This window comes from Gallinula chloropus (genome assembly GCF_964237585.1).
Source record: "Gallinula chloropus genome assembly, chromosome: 4".
Taxonomy (NCBI): domain Eukaryota; kingdom Metazoa; phylum Chordata; class Aves; order Gruiformes; family Rallidae; genus Gallinula; species Gallinula chloropus.
In genome coordinates, this window is record NC_140088.1 from 38,793,179 (window position 1) to 38,809,767 (window position 16,589).

The following is a 16,589-nucleotide window of genomic DNA, read 5'->3' on the forward strand; positions in this document are numbered from 1 at the left end:
GGGCAGAGGGATCCTGACAGAAGTGCTCAAGTGCTGCCCGAAATCCCCGTCCCACAGGGACGTCCCACAGGGCAGGGCTTCTCTTTGCAATGGCAGCACAACATCCAGCGCACACTTCCTCTTCCCTCGCCACGGGGCCACTCGCCAGCCGGCTTCTGGAAAACCACCTGGATGGGGAAGTTCAGACCAGAAGGATTCCTGGCAATAAACCCAGGGAGAAGAGGCTGTTTGGGGGGAGAAAAGGCTGCTTTAGGACAGTGCATGGATGCTCACAGCTGCCACAGCCCCTCTGCTGCTTCTCGCCTCCCGGTGCTGGCAGCTCTCCCCCCTCCCAGCAACGGCTTGTGGGTTTGACTGAAAAGCTACCAAACCTCTGAGTTTCCAGCTGTGCTGGAGTAAGTGCGCTTTGCTCGGGGTCTCCAGGGCTTTCATTGGCCTCGTCTTGGTAAGAAAAGCCAGGGACCTTCCTCTTCCTCCTCCCCACCTCCTTCCTTGGCGCTGCTCCTTATCACTCTTTCCCTCCCCATTTCCAGTCTCTCAGGTCTTTAGGAGACAAGTACCATCCCGCAGCTCTCCAGGAGCAGAGCCAGCTGCAATTAGTCTCCTGTAAATTCAGGAAAGCCATGGGAAGCTGCTGTTTCCTGCAGGAATTACAGCCTGCTGCAGAGTTCACTTTGGAGCAGGGGAGGGAACCTCCAAGAGAACGCTACCACGGGCAACGTGGAGCTCAATTTAGATGCCTGAAACTGCCAGTTAGGAGAGAGAAATTAAATATAGCTGTGGGAAAAGGGGAGTTAGACTGGGAGAGGATCATTGGGGTGATATATCTGAAAAGGAAAGGAAAAGGGAGCTGGGACCAACAGTCCCTATCCCGGGGCAGGCGGCACTGCAAAACAAAACCTGGCTGTGGGTCGGAGCAGAGCGCTTCCAGCAGTGCCTTCAGAGTTTAGCTTAAACGGAAATGAAACAGCTCAACAGCAGCCTGTGACAGCAGAGCCTGCCGGGCCCCATGACTGTCTGAGGCTGAACCCTGTCCTCATCCTCATATGCTACAGAGAACTCGGGGTGCTCCTGCTCCCTTCCACCTCCTGTGCCTGCGGCTTTGCTAGAGCCCAGTCCTGGCCCGGCCAAGTGCCCCCCTATGTGGTGTCGCCGCGGGCAGATCCCAGCCCCACCGGCAGCGCTGCAGGTGTCTGGGGAGCCGCGCGTGGTCGGTGCTGGTGCCGGGTCCCCGCCTGGGCTCAAACCGCCTCTTTCCTGCCCACAGTGCGGGGACGTGACTGCCGGCAGCGCGGGCAGCACTGCCATGTGCTGCCGGGCTGCGTGAGGGGCTGGGGATGTGCCCCCTGCAAACACTGTGGTGACCTCTTGGGTCTGCAGGCACCCTGGGGACAGCAGCACCCCAAAGATGGGACCCAACATATGAGACCCTTGGGCATCTCCCTGCATCAGTGCTAAGGGTGGACCTGATGTGGCTCCAGCAAATTTTAGGATGAATCCTGTCACCATTGGGCTCTTGCAGGGCTCAGGCAGCAGGGTCAGCTTCAGGGGGACATGGGTAGGAAGGGTCTGCATGACCTGTGCCAGTGGCAAATGTCCTGGGATGTTTGGGGGCCTGGCCCTCCCCAGAGATATCTGGGTGCCAACCCCCACCAGGAAGGTTCATGACGCCAGAAGCGGAGCCGAGCCTCATATTTGGGCATGGAGCACGTTATTGGAGGATGGGAGATAACCCACCTGATAACGGCTCACAAGGTGCTGGGTCTCCATTGGCTCAAGCTGCGACGCTGCTGCCTATATATCACCCGTCCCGCACTGGTGGGGGGTGGTTCCGGCTCAGAACAATGGTGCCCATCGGGGTGCTGGGGCTGCTCCTGTGCCTGCGGCTCTGCAGGGGTGACTCCTCAGTGCCGGGGACAGCTGTGGGGAAGGGGACCCTGCCTTCCTCTCTGCAGCCCTGGACCACACTCAGCACCATCCCTGCCACAGGCACCGCAGAGCTGCGGCTGGTGAATGGCGGTGGGCGCTGCGCCGGCCGGGTGGAGGTGAAGCATGAGGGCGAGTGGGGCTCCGTCTGCGTCTACAACTTCCACTGGGAATTCAAATGGGACGTTGTGGTGTGCAAGTCCCTGGGCTGTGGTCCGGTGGTCCATTCGTCACTGTACGCCCCATTTGGGCAGGGCACTGGCCGGATCTGGCTCCATCTCATCTTCTGCCAGGGCAGCGAGGAGTTCCTGCAGGATTGTTACCACTTAGGCTGGGGAAATCACTACTGCGACCATGAGTGGGATGTGGGGGTGACCTGTGAAGGTAAGGCATGGAAGGGTGGCTGAGTTGGGGTACCCACCCCATGCCAGGGCACCTGCCAGCATTGCTGAGGCTGTGTTGGTGCCCTGTGCAGATGCGCTGGAGCTGAGGCTGGCCGATGGCGTGGGTCCCTGTGCCGGGAGGGTGGAAGTGAAGCTGCAGGGAATCTGGGGCACTGTGGGTGATGAGAACTGGGACATGGAGGACGCCGAGGTGGTTTGCCAGCAGCTGGGCTGTGGCTCGGCTGCCGGTGCCTTTCCTGCCAGCACCCGCTTTGGTGAAGGCACAGGCTCCATCAGCCTGGCTCGGGTTGACTGCCAAGGGGATGAGACTGCTCTCTGGTACTGCAAAATCGATGGCTGGGGACCCTACCGTGGTGTTCATGACTATGACGCTGCTGTCATCTGCCAAGGTAGGAGCCAGGCGGCATGGAGGGAATGCACCGGTCCTGGCATAGCCCCCAGTACCAACACCTGTGCATCTCCCTGCAGGCTTTTCCAGGCTGGTTGGCAGCGACAGCTCCTGTGCTGGGCGGCTGGAGGTGCGGCAGGGCCGAACCTGGACCAGAGTCTGTGAGGGGGACATGGACATCAAGGCTGCCCAGGTGGTCTGCCGGGAGCTGGGCTGTGGTCCGGTGCTGGCCGTCCCCGGCGCTAGCTGGTTTGAAGCGGGAACGGGGCCGTTCTGGCAGGGGGGGTTTGAGTGCACTGGCACCGAGCCCCTCCTCTCAGCCTGCACACGGCGGCTGCCCCGCAGTGAGGGCTGCACTGGCCACGCCACCATCATCTGTTCCTGTAAGCCCTGGGGATGCCGAGGGGGTATTGTGGTCCCCAAATGCCATTGGGTCCCACAACACCCTTTCTTCCACAGCCTACACAGGCTTCCGGCTGGCAGGCAACAGCTCAAGATGCGCTGGGAGGGTGGAGGTGGAGGCAGGGGGGACATGGGGGTCCCTCTGTGCCAGCAACTGGGACCTGCCCGATGCCCTCGTGCTCTGCCACCACCTTGGCTGCGGCCACGCTGTATCCATGCTCCCGGGAGGCTACTTTGGAGGAGGGGACAGGCCGCTGTGGCTGGACACCTTTGGCTGCGGTGGAAGTGAGCGTCACCCAGGCCAGTGTCCCACAGTGGTGCTGGGGCAGCCCGCCTGCCTCCCCGGCCACACCGCCACTGTCAACTGCTCAGGTCTGTACCGCACATGCCTAACGGGGCTTTTGGGACACCCCAGAAATCAGGATAGGGGGCATATGGCCATTCGGGGCAGGGCATTAGCTGAAGCAGCCCCACACCATCCCCTGATGGCCCCTAGGGGCTGGTGCTGCAGCCCCACATCACTGGCAGGGATTTTGCAGGCGTTGCGGAGCCGCTGAGGCTGGTGGAGGGGGAGAGCCGGTGCGACGGGCAGTTGGAAGTGGCCACCAGCCTCGGTGCCTGGGCCCGTGTGCCAGCGGGGCTGTGGGACACCCGGGGTGCCAGCGTGGTGTGCCGTCAGCTTGGCTGTGGTGTGCCAGAGAAGGTCTACACAGTGCCAGGCTCCAGCCCCACAGTGCTGCAGGGGCTGTGGTGTACCGGCACCGAGCACAGCCTGGCCCAGTGCAACGTCTCGGGGATGGCTGCTGCGCCGACTGGCAGCCCTGAAGAGGTGGCTGTTGTCTGCTCAGGTGAGTGTCCTGGGGAGTGCCGGGGGGAGTGCTGACACCCTGAGCAGCCACCCCAGCTTGGGCCCCTCTGTGCCCCACAGGCAGCCGGCGGGTGATGCTGGTGGGTGGCACCGGACGCTGCGCCGGGAGGGTGGAGGTCTACGTCAACGGCACGTGGGGCAGCGTCTGCCAGGACGCCTGGGACCTCTTGGACGCCACCGTGGTCTGCCGCCAGCTGGGGTGCGGAACAGCAGTGGAAGCACCCGTGTCGGCTCCCTTTGGTCCTGGCACGGGGCCGCTGTGGCTGGATGCTGGCGGATGCGCCGGGATGGAGGCGTCGCTCTGGGACTGCCCGGCCTTGGCACCGCGTGTCTGCCAGCGTGGTGGTGGGGCAGGAGCCATCTGCTCAGGTTGGTGCTGTGTGTCCCCAAATCGAGGACCAGGGGGGACCGTTCTCCCACGGGGGGCCCTGGCCAAGCCCTGCTGTGAACCCCCCTTGCAGAGCACCTCTCCCTGCGGCTGACGGGTGGCAGCAGCCGCTGCTCTGGGCACCTGGAGGTGCTCCACAACGGCACGTGGGGCCGCGTGTGCAACAACGGCACCAGCGCTGCCACGGCCACCATCGTCTGCCGGCAGCTGGGATGTGGGGACAGGGGGACACTGATGGCTTCCCCTATATGGGACTCGGCCCCCGCCTGGCTGTCCTGGGTTGGCTGCGAGGAGGAATCCCGCTTGCTCTGGCGATGCCCTTCGGCACCATGGCACATGCACACCTGCAGCCTCAATGGGGACGCCTACGTCGCTTGTCATCAGGACAGTGGTGACGTGAATGGGACTCACACCCCATCCCCAGGTAGTCGCTGCCACCATGGTGCCCTTGCACAGACAGCTCTGTGCTGTTGGCCCCCCGGATCCCTCACCGCGCCGGGTACCCCCCTGACGTCGGTTTGCAATGTCCTTGCAGGTGTCCCCAGCAGCAGGGCACCCCTGGCAGGAATAGGGTCGGTGTCGGTGCCCACGATCCTGTGCGTGGTCCTGGGGACGCTGCTCTTCCTGTTCCTGGGCGTGATGGCCATGCAGGTGTGCCGTGCCCAGGCTTGGTGCCAAGGTGGGTCCCGGTGTGTGGGTGTCAGGGCTCAGATGCTTTGAGGAGTTCCATGTCTGCAGGATGGAACAGACAGGGACAGCCGGTGACCCCGGTGCCAATCACGGTGCCTACAGCCCTGGCTGATTGCTGCCCGTGGTTTCAGGCTGCCGCAGAACCCCTGATGCCATCTCCGATGCCATCTACGAGGAGCTGGACTACGCCCTAACACCGGAGTACCAGGAGGTGCCCAGTCGCTCGGGTTGGTACAACCCTCCCCTGCACCCAATGGTTGCCCCCCAAAGAGCTGGGGGGGTCTCTCTGCAGTAGCAGGCTTGGGAGCCAGGCTCAGGATCCATCCGTGTGGCACCGGCTCATCCCAGCAGTTTAGGGTGCAATGGCCACCCCCAACACCCAGTCCCTCCCACCAGGGTCCCTAGCGAAAGGGTCAGAGATGAAGCCACCATATGACAACGGGGACAGTGAGGAGGAGAGTGACACCATGGTGGCTCCAGGTGGGAGGATGGGGAGCCCAGGGGTGGGGGGATGCGTCCCCTCCAGCTCTTAGAAGCTACAACCCAGCGTCAGTGTCCCTGATGGCGAGCCCCTGCTGTGGCTCTCTCAGAGAGCTTGCAGCCCCAGGGCCCCCAACAGTGCCAGTGGTGTGACTGGAGTTGGGGCTCAGCCAGATGCCTGCCAGGGCCTGGGGCTCACTCCCACCTCTCCCCCCCTCCACGGGCCAGACTCCCCTGCCCAGCACGACCCCCTGCATTACTATGATGATGCCATGGCTGTGTCAGAAGGGTCCCCCTCTGCCAGCGCTGGGGACGTCTCTGAGGGGAGCTGGGGCTGCGTCCCACCCACAGGTAAGAGGGGCCACAGCAGACCTGTCCCCTGGAGAGCCACCCCAGGTGGGTGGACTGCCGTGATGGGTGGGCAGCAGGTCTGTGGGGGCTGCGCCAAGCCATGGTGTCCCCTAAGGTGGGAGCTGTCCCCCGCCCAGTCCCAAGGCAGCCACAAAGGACCCCCCTGCGCAGCTCTCAGCGGGGGACACAGGCTATGACGAAGTTGACATCATCACCCCAGGGACATTGCTGTGAGGACCATCCAGCCACAGAACAGACCCTGCACCCCTCCCACAGTGGGTGTGTGTGTGTGGTGTTTATTCTGTTATAGCGAATTTCTCCTTTCTATTAAACCCCAAAACTATTCCCAGGTCTGGCCCCTCATGCTGGGGTACATGGGGTGGGAGGTGGACCCCCAGGCACGGCCCTGGGCATGGCGGGGAGGGGGCAGGGAGGAGAAGGCCATGGAGGAATCCTGGCACTCACCCCACAATTTTATCTGTCCTCGGGAATCGCTCCCGGCTGCTCCCGGGCACACGTGTGGGGCAAGGGGAGAGGGAAGGGCGCAGAGCTGCTCTGTGGACAGGACATCCTCCCCTGTCCCCCAATGCATGGGGCAGGCTCAAGCCCAGGGGGGCTTCCCCTCTCTTCGACAGCCCGGAGAAAGGTCTAGAAATGGCTCCTGTTGCTGGCAGGAGCTCTGCTCAAGGAGGGGAGCCCCTTCTGCCTCCCGTGTTCCCCCTGCCCAGCAGGACCCCGCGGTTGAAGGGCAGCCAGTCCATGGCCCCTGCCTACGGCTCATCCTGCTCCAGGAGGTCCATGATCTTCAGGTTGGGCTTCAGTGCCCACAGAGCCGCCAGCTCCTGCCATGCTTCCTCACTTACCCCAGATGTGCCCAGCCTGCACCCGGTGGCAGGAAAGGAGAAAGGCTGTTAAATCCCACCCTCTGCCCTCCCGGATGCTGGAGGGTTGTCATGCTCTGACCTGTCCCACAGCATCGGACCCTGAATCACTGGCACGGGGAGGGATTGGGGACGTGCCAGGCATCTTACCCCAGGGCTCATCAGCAGCTGCAGCATCCCATCAAGCAGGTGGGATGCTGCAGCTGCTCGCAGAGCTGCAGGATCCTATCACATCCCAGCTCATTGTTGCTCAGGTCCAGGCAGGTAAGCCTGGGGGTCTGCACCTGCCCCGCGCTCAGGGCTCGGTAGCAGGTGCCCATCAGCTGGCAGCTCCCCAGCCTTTGGGGGCAAAGCAAAGCGAGGTGTGGGGTGTGACCTGATGGTCCTGGGGCCACCTGCAGCCTCTGTGCCTGTCTGCTCGTGCCGCAGAACCCAAAGGCACCATCACTGGGCTCCTGGGGATGCCTCCATCTCCAAAGCATTACCAAACATGCGGAGATGCCCTGGATCCCCATTCCAGGAGGAAAGGATCTGCCCAGCTGCCGAGAGCTGAAGGCTCTTCTCCAGGAGAGAAGGGAGCTTAGCACTAAGTGGGGACAGCAGGAGGAGAAGTCACTGCAGCCCCCACACTAATAGGGTGACAGCAGGTCATCTCTAAAGGAAACTTTAGGCTGTTTAAGGACTTGTTGGCCAAGATCTCCTGGGATGTGGTCCTTAGAGGCAGAAATGTTGAGGAAATTTGGCTAGTCTTTATGGATGCTTTTCTGAGAGCTCAAGAGCTCTCTGTACCGCTGAATAAGAAAGTGGGCAGGAGGGGCAGGAGACCAGCATGGTTAGGCAAGGACCTGCTGGTCAAACTGAGGGAACAGAAAGGCAAATACAAGCTCTGGAAACAAGGGGGTGTTGCCTGGAAATCATACAGGGATGCTGTTCGGACTTGCAGAGATGGGATGAGGAAAGCCAAGTTGCAGATGGAACTGAACTTGGCAAGGGATGTTAAAAACAACAAGAAGGGATTTCACAGGCACATTGGCCAGAAGAGACAGGCCAAGGAGAATGTACCCCTTTGGTAAGTGAGGAAGGAGAATTGGCTGTAACGGATGTGGAGAACCCTGAGGTACTGAATGAGGTCTTTGCCTCCATCTTCTCCGGCAGTCAGGATCCTCATAATTCTCAAGTCCCTGAACCTCTAGGTGGCAATGGGGGAGTAAATCCCACACACACAGTAAGGGCAGAGCAAGTCCAAGACCGCCTCATCAGATTGAATGTCTACAAGTCCATGGGGCCAGACGACATGCATCCCAGGGTCCTGAAGGAGCTGCTGATGTGGTTGCTGAGCCGCTCTCCATCATATTTGAAAAGTCGTGGCAGTCGGACGAGGTCCCCATGGACCAGAAAAAGGGTCAGGTTACCCCCACTTATAAGAAAGGGAGCAAGGAAGACCCAGGGAATTACAGGCCAGTGAGCCTCACCTCTGTGCCTGGGAAGATCATGGAACACATCCTCCTGGATGACATGTTGGAGCATATGAGGGATGACTGTGTGGTGGGGGACAGCCAGCATGCCTTCAACAAGGGACAGTCATGCCTTACCAATCTGGTGGCCTTCAGTGATGGAGTGACAGCGTCGGGCGATAAAGGGAAGGCGACCGATGTCATCTACCTGGACTTGTGCAAGGCCTTTGACACAGTCCCCCACCACATCCTTATCTCTAAATTGGAGAGATGTGGATTTGATGGGTGGGACCTTCCAGTGATAAGAAACTAGTTGAATGAACGCAGACAAATGGTAGTGGTCAGTGGGTCTATGTCCAGGTGGAGGCCGGTGACAAGCGGGGTCCCCCAGAGGTCTGTCTTGGGACCGGTGCTCTTTAACATCTTTATCAATGACATGGATGATGGAATTGAGTTCACCCTCAGCAAGTTTGCGGATGACACCAAGCTGAGTGGTGTGGTTGACACAACAGAAGGAAAGGAAGCCATCCAGAGGGACCTTGACAGGCTGGAAAGGTGGGACTGGGTGAACCTAATGAGGTTCAGCACTGTGAAGTGTCAGGTGTTGCACTTGGGCCAGAGGAATCCCAGACATATATACAGGCAGGGAGAAGAGCTCCTGAAGAGCAGCCCTGCACGGAAGGACCTGGGTGTCATGGTAGATGAGAAACTCAGCATGAGCCAGCAGTGTGCTCTTGGAGCTTGGAAGGGCGATGGGATCAGCAGAGGCGTGGCCAGCAGTGACAGGGAGGGGACTGCCCCTCTCTGCTCTGCCCTTGTGAGGCCCCGTATGGAGTCCTGTGTCCAGATCTGGGGCCCTCAATACAAAGAAATATGTGGGACTGTTGGAGAGGTTCCAGAGGAGGCCACGAAGATGATTGGAGGGCTGGAGCACCTCCCCTACGAAGAGAGGCTGAGGGACCTGGGCTTGTTCAGCCTGGAGAAGTGAAGACTCGGGGGGAACCTCATTGCAGCAATCCTGTTCCTCAAGGGAGCAGAGAAACAGGAGGGGAATCAACTTTAATGGCAGGACAAGGGTGGTTGGAGTGAAGCTGAAGGAGGGAAGGGTTAAATGAGATATTGGGGGAAGTTCTTTACAGAGAGAGTGGTGAGGGTCTGGAACGGGCTGCCCAGAGATGGGATGGGTGCCCATCCCTGGGGGTGTTCAAGGCCAGGTTGGATGGGGCCCTGGGCAACCTTGTGTAGATCCCAGCATGGAGGTTGGTGGCCCTGCCTGTGGCAGGGCGTTGGAACTCTGTCATCCTTGGGGTCCCTTCCAACCCAGACCAGTCTGTGATTCTATGATTCTATGGTTTTTAACCTCTGGCATTCTGAGGTGGCATCATCCCCTGATGGCAGGAGAAGAGCGCTCTTTAGTTGTCCTCTCACGAGTGCTGCAAGGCCTCGTGCCTGAGGACTTTCAGGAGTTCAAGGCAAAGTTATTGGAGGTTTCCGTGGGAGGAGGATGGATTATCCCAGGGATTCCCTGGCAGAGGCCGATCGCCATTGTGCCCTTGTGAGCTGCATGGTGCAGAATGACCAAGAAGACACTGTGATGGACACAGGGATTGGGTTGTTTGAAGACATGCAGCAGAGAGACCTCGCTGAGAAACCCCTGCATGAGGTGGTGAAAGGTAGGAAGCCACCGAGCAGCTTGCTTTTCTTTGTCTCTTTTTCCCTTGGGCTATCTGGGAGACAGGCAGAAGTTGGTAAGAGCAGGATTCGGCTTCTTGGGAAGTCTGGGAACATGGAGATAACCTGCTGCAATCCTATTAGTGTGGGGGTTGCAATGCCCTCTCCTCCTGCTGTCCCCACTTAGTGCCAAGCTCCCTCCTCTCCTGGAGAAGAGCCTTCAGCTCTTGGCAGCTGGGCAGACCCTTTCCTCCTGGAATGGGGATCCAGGGCATCTCTGCACGGTCGGTAACGCTTTGGAGGCATCCCCAGGAGCCCAATGATGGTGCCTTTGGGTTCTGGGGCACGAGCAGACAGGCACAGAGGCTGCAGGTGGCCCCAGGACCATCCAGTCACACCCCACACCCCTCTGTGCCTTGGCCCCAATGGCTCGGGAGCTGCCAGCTGATGGGCACCTGCTACCGAGCCCTGAGCGCAGGGCTGGCACAGACCCCCAGGCTTACCTGCCTGGACCTGAGTGACAACGAGCTGGGATGTGATGGGGTCCTGCAGCTCTGCGAGCAGCTGCAGCATCCTGCCTGCTCGCTGCAGACCCTGGGGTAAGATACATGGCACACACCCCATCCGGCCCTGTGCGGGCGTTTCAGTGTCGGATGTTGTGGGACAGGGCAGGGGGTACAAGTTCCCAGCATCCAGGAGGGCAGAGGGTGGGATTTAACAGCCCTTTCTCCTTTCCTGCCGCCGGGTACAGGCTGGGCACATCTGGGGTAAGAGAGGAAGCGCGGCAGGACCTGGCGGCTCTGCGGGCACTGAAGCCCAACCTGAAGATCATGGACCTCCTGGAGCAGGATGAACCACAGGTGGGGGCCATGGCCCAGCTACCCTTCAAGGAGCCAGAAGCAGGAAGGGGCTCCCCTTTTTGGGCAGAGATCCTGACAGCAGCCGGAGCCATTTCTAGCCATTTCTCCAGGCTGACAAACCTGGGAGAAGACTCCATGGGCTTGAGCCTGCCCCATGCATTGGGGGACAGGGGAGGATGTCCTGTCCACAGAGCATCTCTGCACCCTTCCCTCTCCCCTTGTCCCACGTGTGTCCCCGGGAGCAGCCAGGAGCGATTCCCGAGGGCAGATAAAAGTGCGGGGCGAGTGCCAGGACTCCCCCATGGCCTTCCTCTTCCTGCTTCCCCCCAACATGCCCAGGGCCGTGCCTGAGGGTCCAGCTCCCACCCCACATCCCCCAGGAATGGCTGATGTACCCCAGCATGAGGGGCCAACCCTGGGAAAAGTTTTGGGGTTTAATGGAAAAGAGAAATTCACTGTAACAGAAAAAACACCACACACACACACCCCCACGTAGTGAGGGGTGCAGGGTCTGTTCTGCGGCTGGATGGTCCTCACAGTGATGTCCCCGGGGTGATGATGTCAATGTCATCATAGCCTGTGTCCATCTCCAGGGGCTGTGCAGAGGGGTCCTTTGTGGCTGCCTTGGGACTGGGCAGGGGGCAGCTCCCACCTTAGGGAACACCCATGGCTTGGCGCAGCCCCCGCAGACCTGCTGCCCACCTGCCACCACAGCCCACCCATCTGGGGTGGCTCTCCAGGGGACAGGTCTGCTGTGGCCCCTCTTACCTGTGGGTGGGACGCAGCCCCAGCTCCCCTCAGAAACGTCCCCAGCGCTGGCAGAGGGGGACCCTTCCAACACAGCTGTGGCATCATCATAGCAGTGCGGGGGGTCGTGCTGGGCAGGGGAGTCTGGCCCATGGAGGGGGGGAGTTTGGAGTGAGTGCAAAGCCATGGCAGGAGTCTGGCTGATTCCCGACTCCAGTCCAACCACTGGCACTGTCAGGGGGCACTGGAGCTACAAGCTCTCTGCCGGAGCCACATCAGGGCCTCAGCTGCAGGGACGGTGATGCTGGGCTGTAGCTACTGAGAGCTGCAGGGTCTACGTCCCCCCTCCCCCATGCTCCCTGTCCCCACACCTGGGGCCGACATGGGGTCACTCTCCTTCCCACTGTCCCCGTTGTCATATGGCTGCTTCATCTCTGATCTTTCCCATGGGGACCCTGGTGGGAGGGGACTGGGTGTTGAGGTGGCCAGAGCATCCCAAACCACTGGGATGAGCCAGTGCCACATGGCCAGATCCTGAGCGTGGCTCCCCACTCTGCTGCTGCGGTGGGCCAGACACACCCTCAACTCTTTGGGTGGCACCCACGTGGTGCAGGGGTGGCTGTACCAACCAGAGCGACTGGGCACCTCCTGATACTCCGGCGTCAGGGCATAGTCCAGCTCCTCGTAGACAGCGTCAGTGATGGCATCGGGGGTTCTACGCAGGCCTGAAACCACCAAGTGAGAGCTCATCTGGGTCCATGAGCACTGTGATCGGCACTGGGGTCACCAGCTGCCCCCCTCTGTCACACTCGGAAGACAGGGACCCCCCGAAAGCATCTCTGCAACAACACCTGCTCACCGGGACCCACCTTGGCACCAAGCCCACGCCCGGCATGCCTGCACAGCCAGCACGCCAAAGGCCAGGAACAGCAGCGTCCCCAGGACCACACACAGGACCGTGGGCACTGAAATGGTCCCCGCTTCTGGCACTGGGGTCCTGCTACTGGGGACACCTGTGTGAACATCGCCAGGCAATATAACGGGGGTACACTGGCACGGCGAGGGATGGCGGGGCCAACTGCAAAGGCAGAGCAGCCTGTGCCAGGGCACCATGGCAGAAGTGACTACCTGGGGATGGGGTGGGAGTCCCACTCACGTCACCGCTGTCCTGATGACAAGTGACGTAGGTGTCCCCGCCAGGGCTGCAGGTGTGCAGGTGCCAAGGTGCCGAAGGGCATCGCCAGAGCAGGTGGGAGCCCTCCTCGCAGCCCACCCAGGACAGCCAGGCGGGGGCCGTGTCCCGGACAAGAGCATCCATCAGTGTCCCCCTGTCCCCACAGCCCAGCTGCTGGCAGACGATGGTGGCCGTGGCAGCGCTGGTGACGTTGTTGCACACGCGGCCCCACGTGCCATTGTAGAGCACTTCCAGGTGCCCAGAGCAGCGGCTGCTGCCACCCGTCAGCCGCAGGGAGAGGTGCTCTGCAAGGGGGGGTCACAGCAGGGCTAGGCCAAGGCACCCCATGGGAGGCCAGTCCCCTCAGTCTGCGATTTGGGGACACACAGCACCAACCTGAGCAGATGGCTCCTGCCCCACCACCACGCTGGCAGACACGCGGTGCCAAGGCCGGGCAGTCCCAGAATGACGCCTCCGTCCCGGTGCACCCACCGGCATCCAGCCACAGCAGCCCCGTGCCAGGACCAAAGGGAGCCGATACAGGTACCTCCAGAGCCGTTCCGCACCCCAGCTGGCGGCAGACCACGGTGGCGTCTGAGACGTCCCAGGCGTCCTGGCAGATGCTGCCCCACGTGCCGTTGACGTAGACCTCAACCCTCCCGGCGCAGTGTCCAGTGCCACCCACCAGCATCACCCGCCGGCTGCCTGTGGGGCACAGAGGGGCCCAGGCTGGTGCGGCTGCTCAGGGTGCCAGCACCTCCCCAGCACTCCCCAGGACACTCACCTGAGCAGACGACAGCCACCTCTTCAGGACTGCCAGTCGGCACAGCGGCCATCCTCGAGACGTTGCACTGGGCCAGGCTGTGCTCGGTGCCGGTACACCACAGCCCCTGCAGCACTGTGGGGCTAGAGCCTGGCACTGTGTAGACCTTCTCTGGCACACCGCAGCCCAGCTGCTGGCACACCACACTGGCACCCCGGGCGTCCCACAGCCCCACTGGCACACGGGCCCAGGCACCGAGGCTGGTGGCTACTTCCAACCGCCCGTCGCACCGGCTCTCCCCCTCCACCAGCCGCAGCGGCTCCACAACACCTGCAAAATCCCCAGCAGTGATGTGGGGCTGCAGCACCAGCCCCTAGGGGCCTTGAGGGGATGGTGGGGTTCTCCTTCAGCCAATGCCCTGCCCTGAAATTGCCCACCCTATCCTGATTTTTGGGGTGTCCCAAAAGCCCTGTTAGGCATGTGCGGTACAGACCTGAGCAGTTGACAGCAGCGGCGTGGCCGGGGAGGCAGGCGGGCTGCCCCAGCACCGCCGTGGGACACTGGCCTGGGTGACGCTCACTCCCACTGCAGCCGAAGGTGTCCCGCAGCAGCGGCCCATCACCCACACCAAAGTAGCCTCCCGGGGGCACGGTGATGGCAGAACCACAGCCGAGGTGGTGGCAGAGCACGTGGGCATCGGGCAGGTCCCAGTTGCTGGCACAGAGGGACCCCCATGCCCCCCCCACCTCCACCTCCACCCGCCCAGCGCATCTCGAGCTGTTGCCCGCCAGCCGGAAACCTGTGTATGCTGCAGAAGAAAGGGTGTTGTGGGACCAGATGGCATTTGGGGACCACAATACCCCCTCAGCATCCCCAGGGCTTACAGGAACAGATGATGGTGGCGTGGCCGGTGCAGCCCTCGCTGCGGGGCAGCCGCCGGGTGCAGGCTGAGAGAAGGGGCTCAGTGCCTAAGCACTCGAACCCCCCCTGCCAGAACGGCCCCGTTCCTGCTTCAAACCAGCCGGCACCGGGGACGGCCAGCGCTGGGCCGCAGCCCAGCTCCCGGCAGACCACCTGGGCAGCCTTGATGTCCACATCCCCCTCACAGACTCTGGTCCAGGTTCGGCCCTGACGCACCTCCAGCCGCCCAGCACAGGAGCTGTCGCTGCCAACCAGCCTGGAAAAACCTGCGGGGAGATGCACGGGGGTCGTTGCTGGGGCCCGTGCCAGGACCAGCCTGTTCCCCCCATGCCGTCTGGCTCCTACCTTGGCAGATGACAGCAGTGTCATAGCTATGAATGCCATAATAGGGCCCCCATCTGTAGATTTTGCAGTACCAGAGAGCGGTCTCATCCCCTCGGCAGTCGACCCGAGCCAGGTTCATGGATCCTGTGCCTTCACCAAAGCGGGTGCTGACAGGATAGGCACCAGCAGCCGAGCCACAGCCCAGCTGCTGGCAAACCACCTCGGCATCCTCCATGTCCCAGTTATCATCACCCACAGTGCCCCAGATTCCCTGCAGCTTCACTTCCACCCTCCCGACACAGGGACCCCCGCCGTCAGCCAGCCGCAGCTCCAGTGCATCTGCATGGGGCACCAACGCAGCCTCAGCAATGCTGGCAGATGCCCCAGCATGGGGTGGGTACCCAGCTCAGCCACCCCTCCATACTTTACCTTCGCAGATCACCCCCACATCCCACTCGTGGCTGCAATGGTGATTTCCCCAGTCTAAGTGGATACAATCCTGCAGGACCTCCTCGTTGCCGTTGCAGTAGTAGAGATGGAGCCAGATCCGGCCTGTGCCCTGCCCGAACGGGGCATTCACAGATGAGTGGATGTCCGGCCCACAGCCCAGGGACTTGCACACCACCGTGGCCCATCTGGACTCCCACACAAAGTCGTAGACGCAGACGGAGCCCCACTCGCCCTCGTGCTTCACCTCCACCCGACCAGCACAGCGCCCTCCACCATTCACCAGCCGCAGCTCTGCGGTGCCTGTGGCAGGGACGGTGCTGAGTGTGGTCCAGGGCTGCAGAGAGGAAGCTGGGGTCCCCTTCCCCACGGCTGTTCCCAGCACTGAGGAGTCACCCCCACAGAGCCGCAGGCACAGGAGCAGCCCCAGCACCCCGATGGGCACCATTGTACTGAGCCGGAACCACCCCCTCCCCGGTGCGGGGCGGGTGATATATAGGCAGCAGCGTCGCAGCTGGGAGCCAATGGAGACCCAGCACCTTGTGAGCCGTTATCAGGTGGGTTATCTCCCACCCTCCAATAACGTGCTCTGTGCCCAAATATGAGGATCGGCTCTGCTTCTGGCGTCATGAACCTTCCTGCTGGGTGTCAGCACCCAGATGTCCCCGGGGAGAACCAACCCCCCAATACCTCCCAGGACATTTGCCACTGGCACAGGGCACGTGGACCCTTCCCACCCGTGTGCCCCCTGGAGCTGACCCTGCTGCCTGAGCCCGGCAAGAGCCCAGGCCCAACAGCAACAGGATTCATCCCAAAACTTGCCGGACCCTCCGCATGGCCACCCTCAGTCCCATTGCAGGGCGAAGCCCAATGGTCACACATGTCATCTCCTGTCCTTGGGGTGCTGCCGTCCCCAGGGTGCCTGCAGACCCCAGGGGGGCACCGAGGCAAAGCAGCCCCTGGCTCACCACAGTGTTTGCAGGGGGCACATCCCCAGCCCCTCACGCAGCCCGGCAGCACATGGCGCTGCTGCCCGCGCTGCCGGCAGTCACGTCCCCGCACTGTGGGCAGGAAAGAGGCGGTTTGAGCCCAGGCGGGGACCCGGCACCAGCACCAACCACACGCGGCTCCCCAGACACCTGCAGCGCTGCCGGTGGGGCTGGGATCTGCCCGTGGTGACGCCATGGAGGGGGGCACGGGGCCAGACTGGGACCAAGCTCCAGCAAAGCCGCTGGCACAGGAGGTGGAAGGGAGCAGGAGCACCCCGAGTTCTCTGTAGCATATGAGGATGAGGACAGGGTTCAGCCTCAGACAGCCATGGGGCCCGGCAGGCTCTGCTGTCACAGGCTGCTGTTGAGCTGTTTCATTTCCGTTTAAGCTAAACTCTGAAGGCACTGCTGGAAGCGCTCTGCTCTGACCCACAGCCGGGCTTTGTTTTGCAGTGCCACCT

At 61.8% G+C, this 16,589-nt stretch overlaps 2 protein-coding genes across 2 annotated transcripts; one reads left to right on the forward strand and one right to left on the reverse strand.

Moving 5' to 3' along the window:
* Positions 1-1,844: 1,844 nt before the first annotated feature.
* Positions 1,845-11,035, forward strand: LOC311191127 (scavenger receptor cysteine-rich domain-containing protein SCART1-like; the record flags this gene model as incomplete). Its single annotated transcript, XM_084263225.1, has 16 exons — positions 1,845-2,310; positions 2,402-2,719; positions 2,799-3,101; positions 3,178-3,492; positions 3,660-3,968; positions 4,049-4,357; positions 4,450-4,800; positions 4,912-5,055; positions 5,198-5,293; positions 5,463-5,546; positions 5,775-5,897; positions 6,872-7,042; positions 9,696-9,905; positions 10,382-10,502; positions 10,655-10,763; positions 11,009-11,035. The coding sequence occupies 16 exons, from the start codon at positions 1,845-1,847 to the stop codon at positions 11,033-11,035; spliced, it is 3,456 nt and encodes a 1,151-aa protein (XP_084119351.1).
* Positions 11,036-11,296: 261 nt separating this feature from the next.
* On the reverse strand, positions 11,297-15,587 carry LOC311191128 (scavenger receptor cysteine-rich type 1 protein M130-like; the record flags this gene model as incomplete). Its single annotated transcript, XM_084263226.1, has 12 exons — positions 11,297-11,415; positions 11,532-11,654; positions 11,882-11,965; positions 12,140-12,235; positions 12,380-12,523; positions 12,639-12,989; positions 13,081-13,389; positions 13,469-13,777; positions 13,941-14,255; positions 14,332-14,634; positions 14,714-15,031; positions 15,122-15,587. 12 exons carry the CDS (start codon positions 15,585-15,587, stop codon positions 11,297-11,299), a joined length of 2,937 nt encoding a protein of 978 aa, XP_084119352.1.
* Between the last annotated feature and the right edge of the window lie 1,002 nt (positions 15,588-16,589).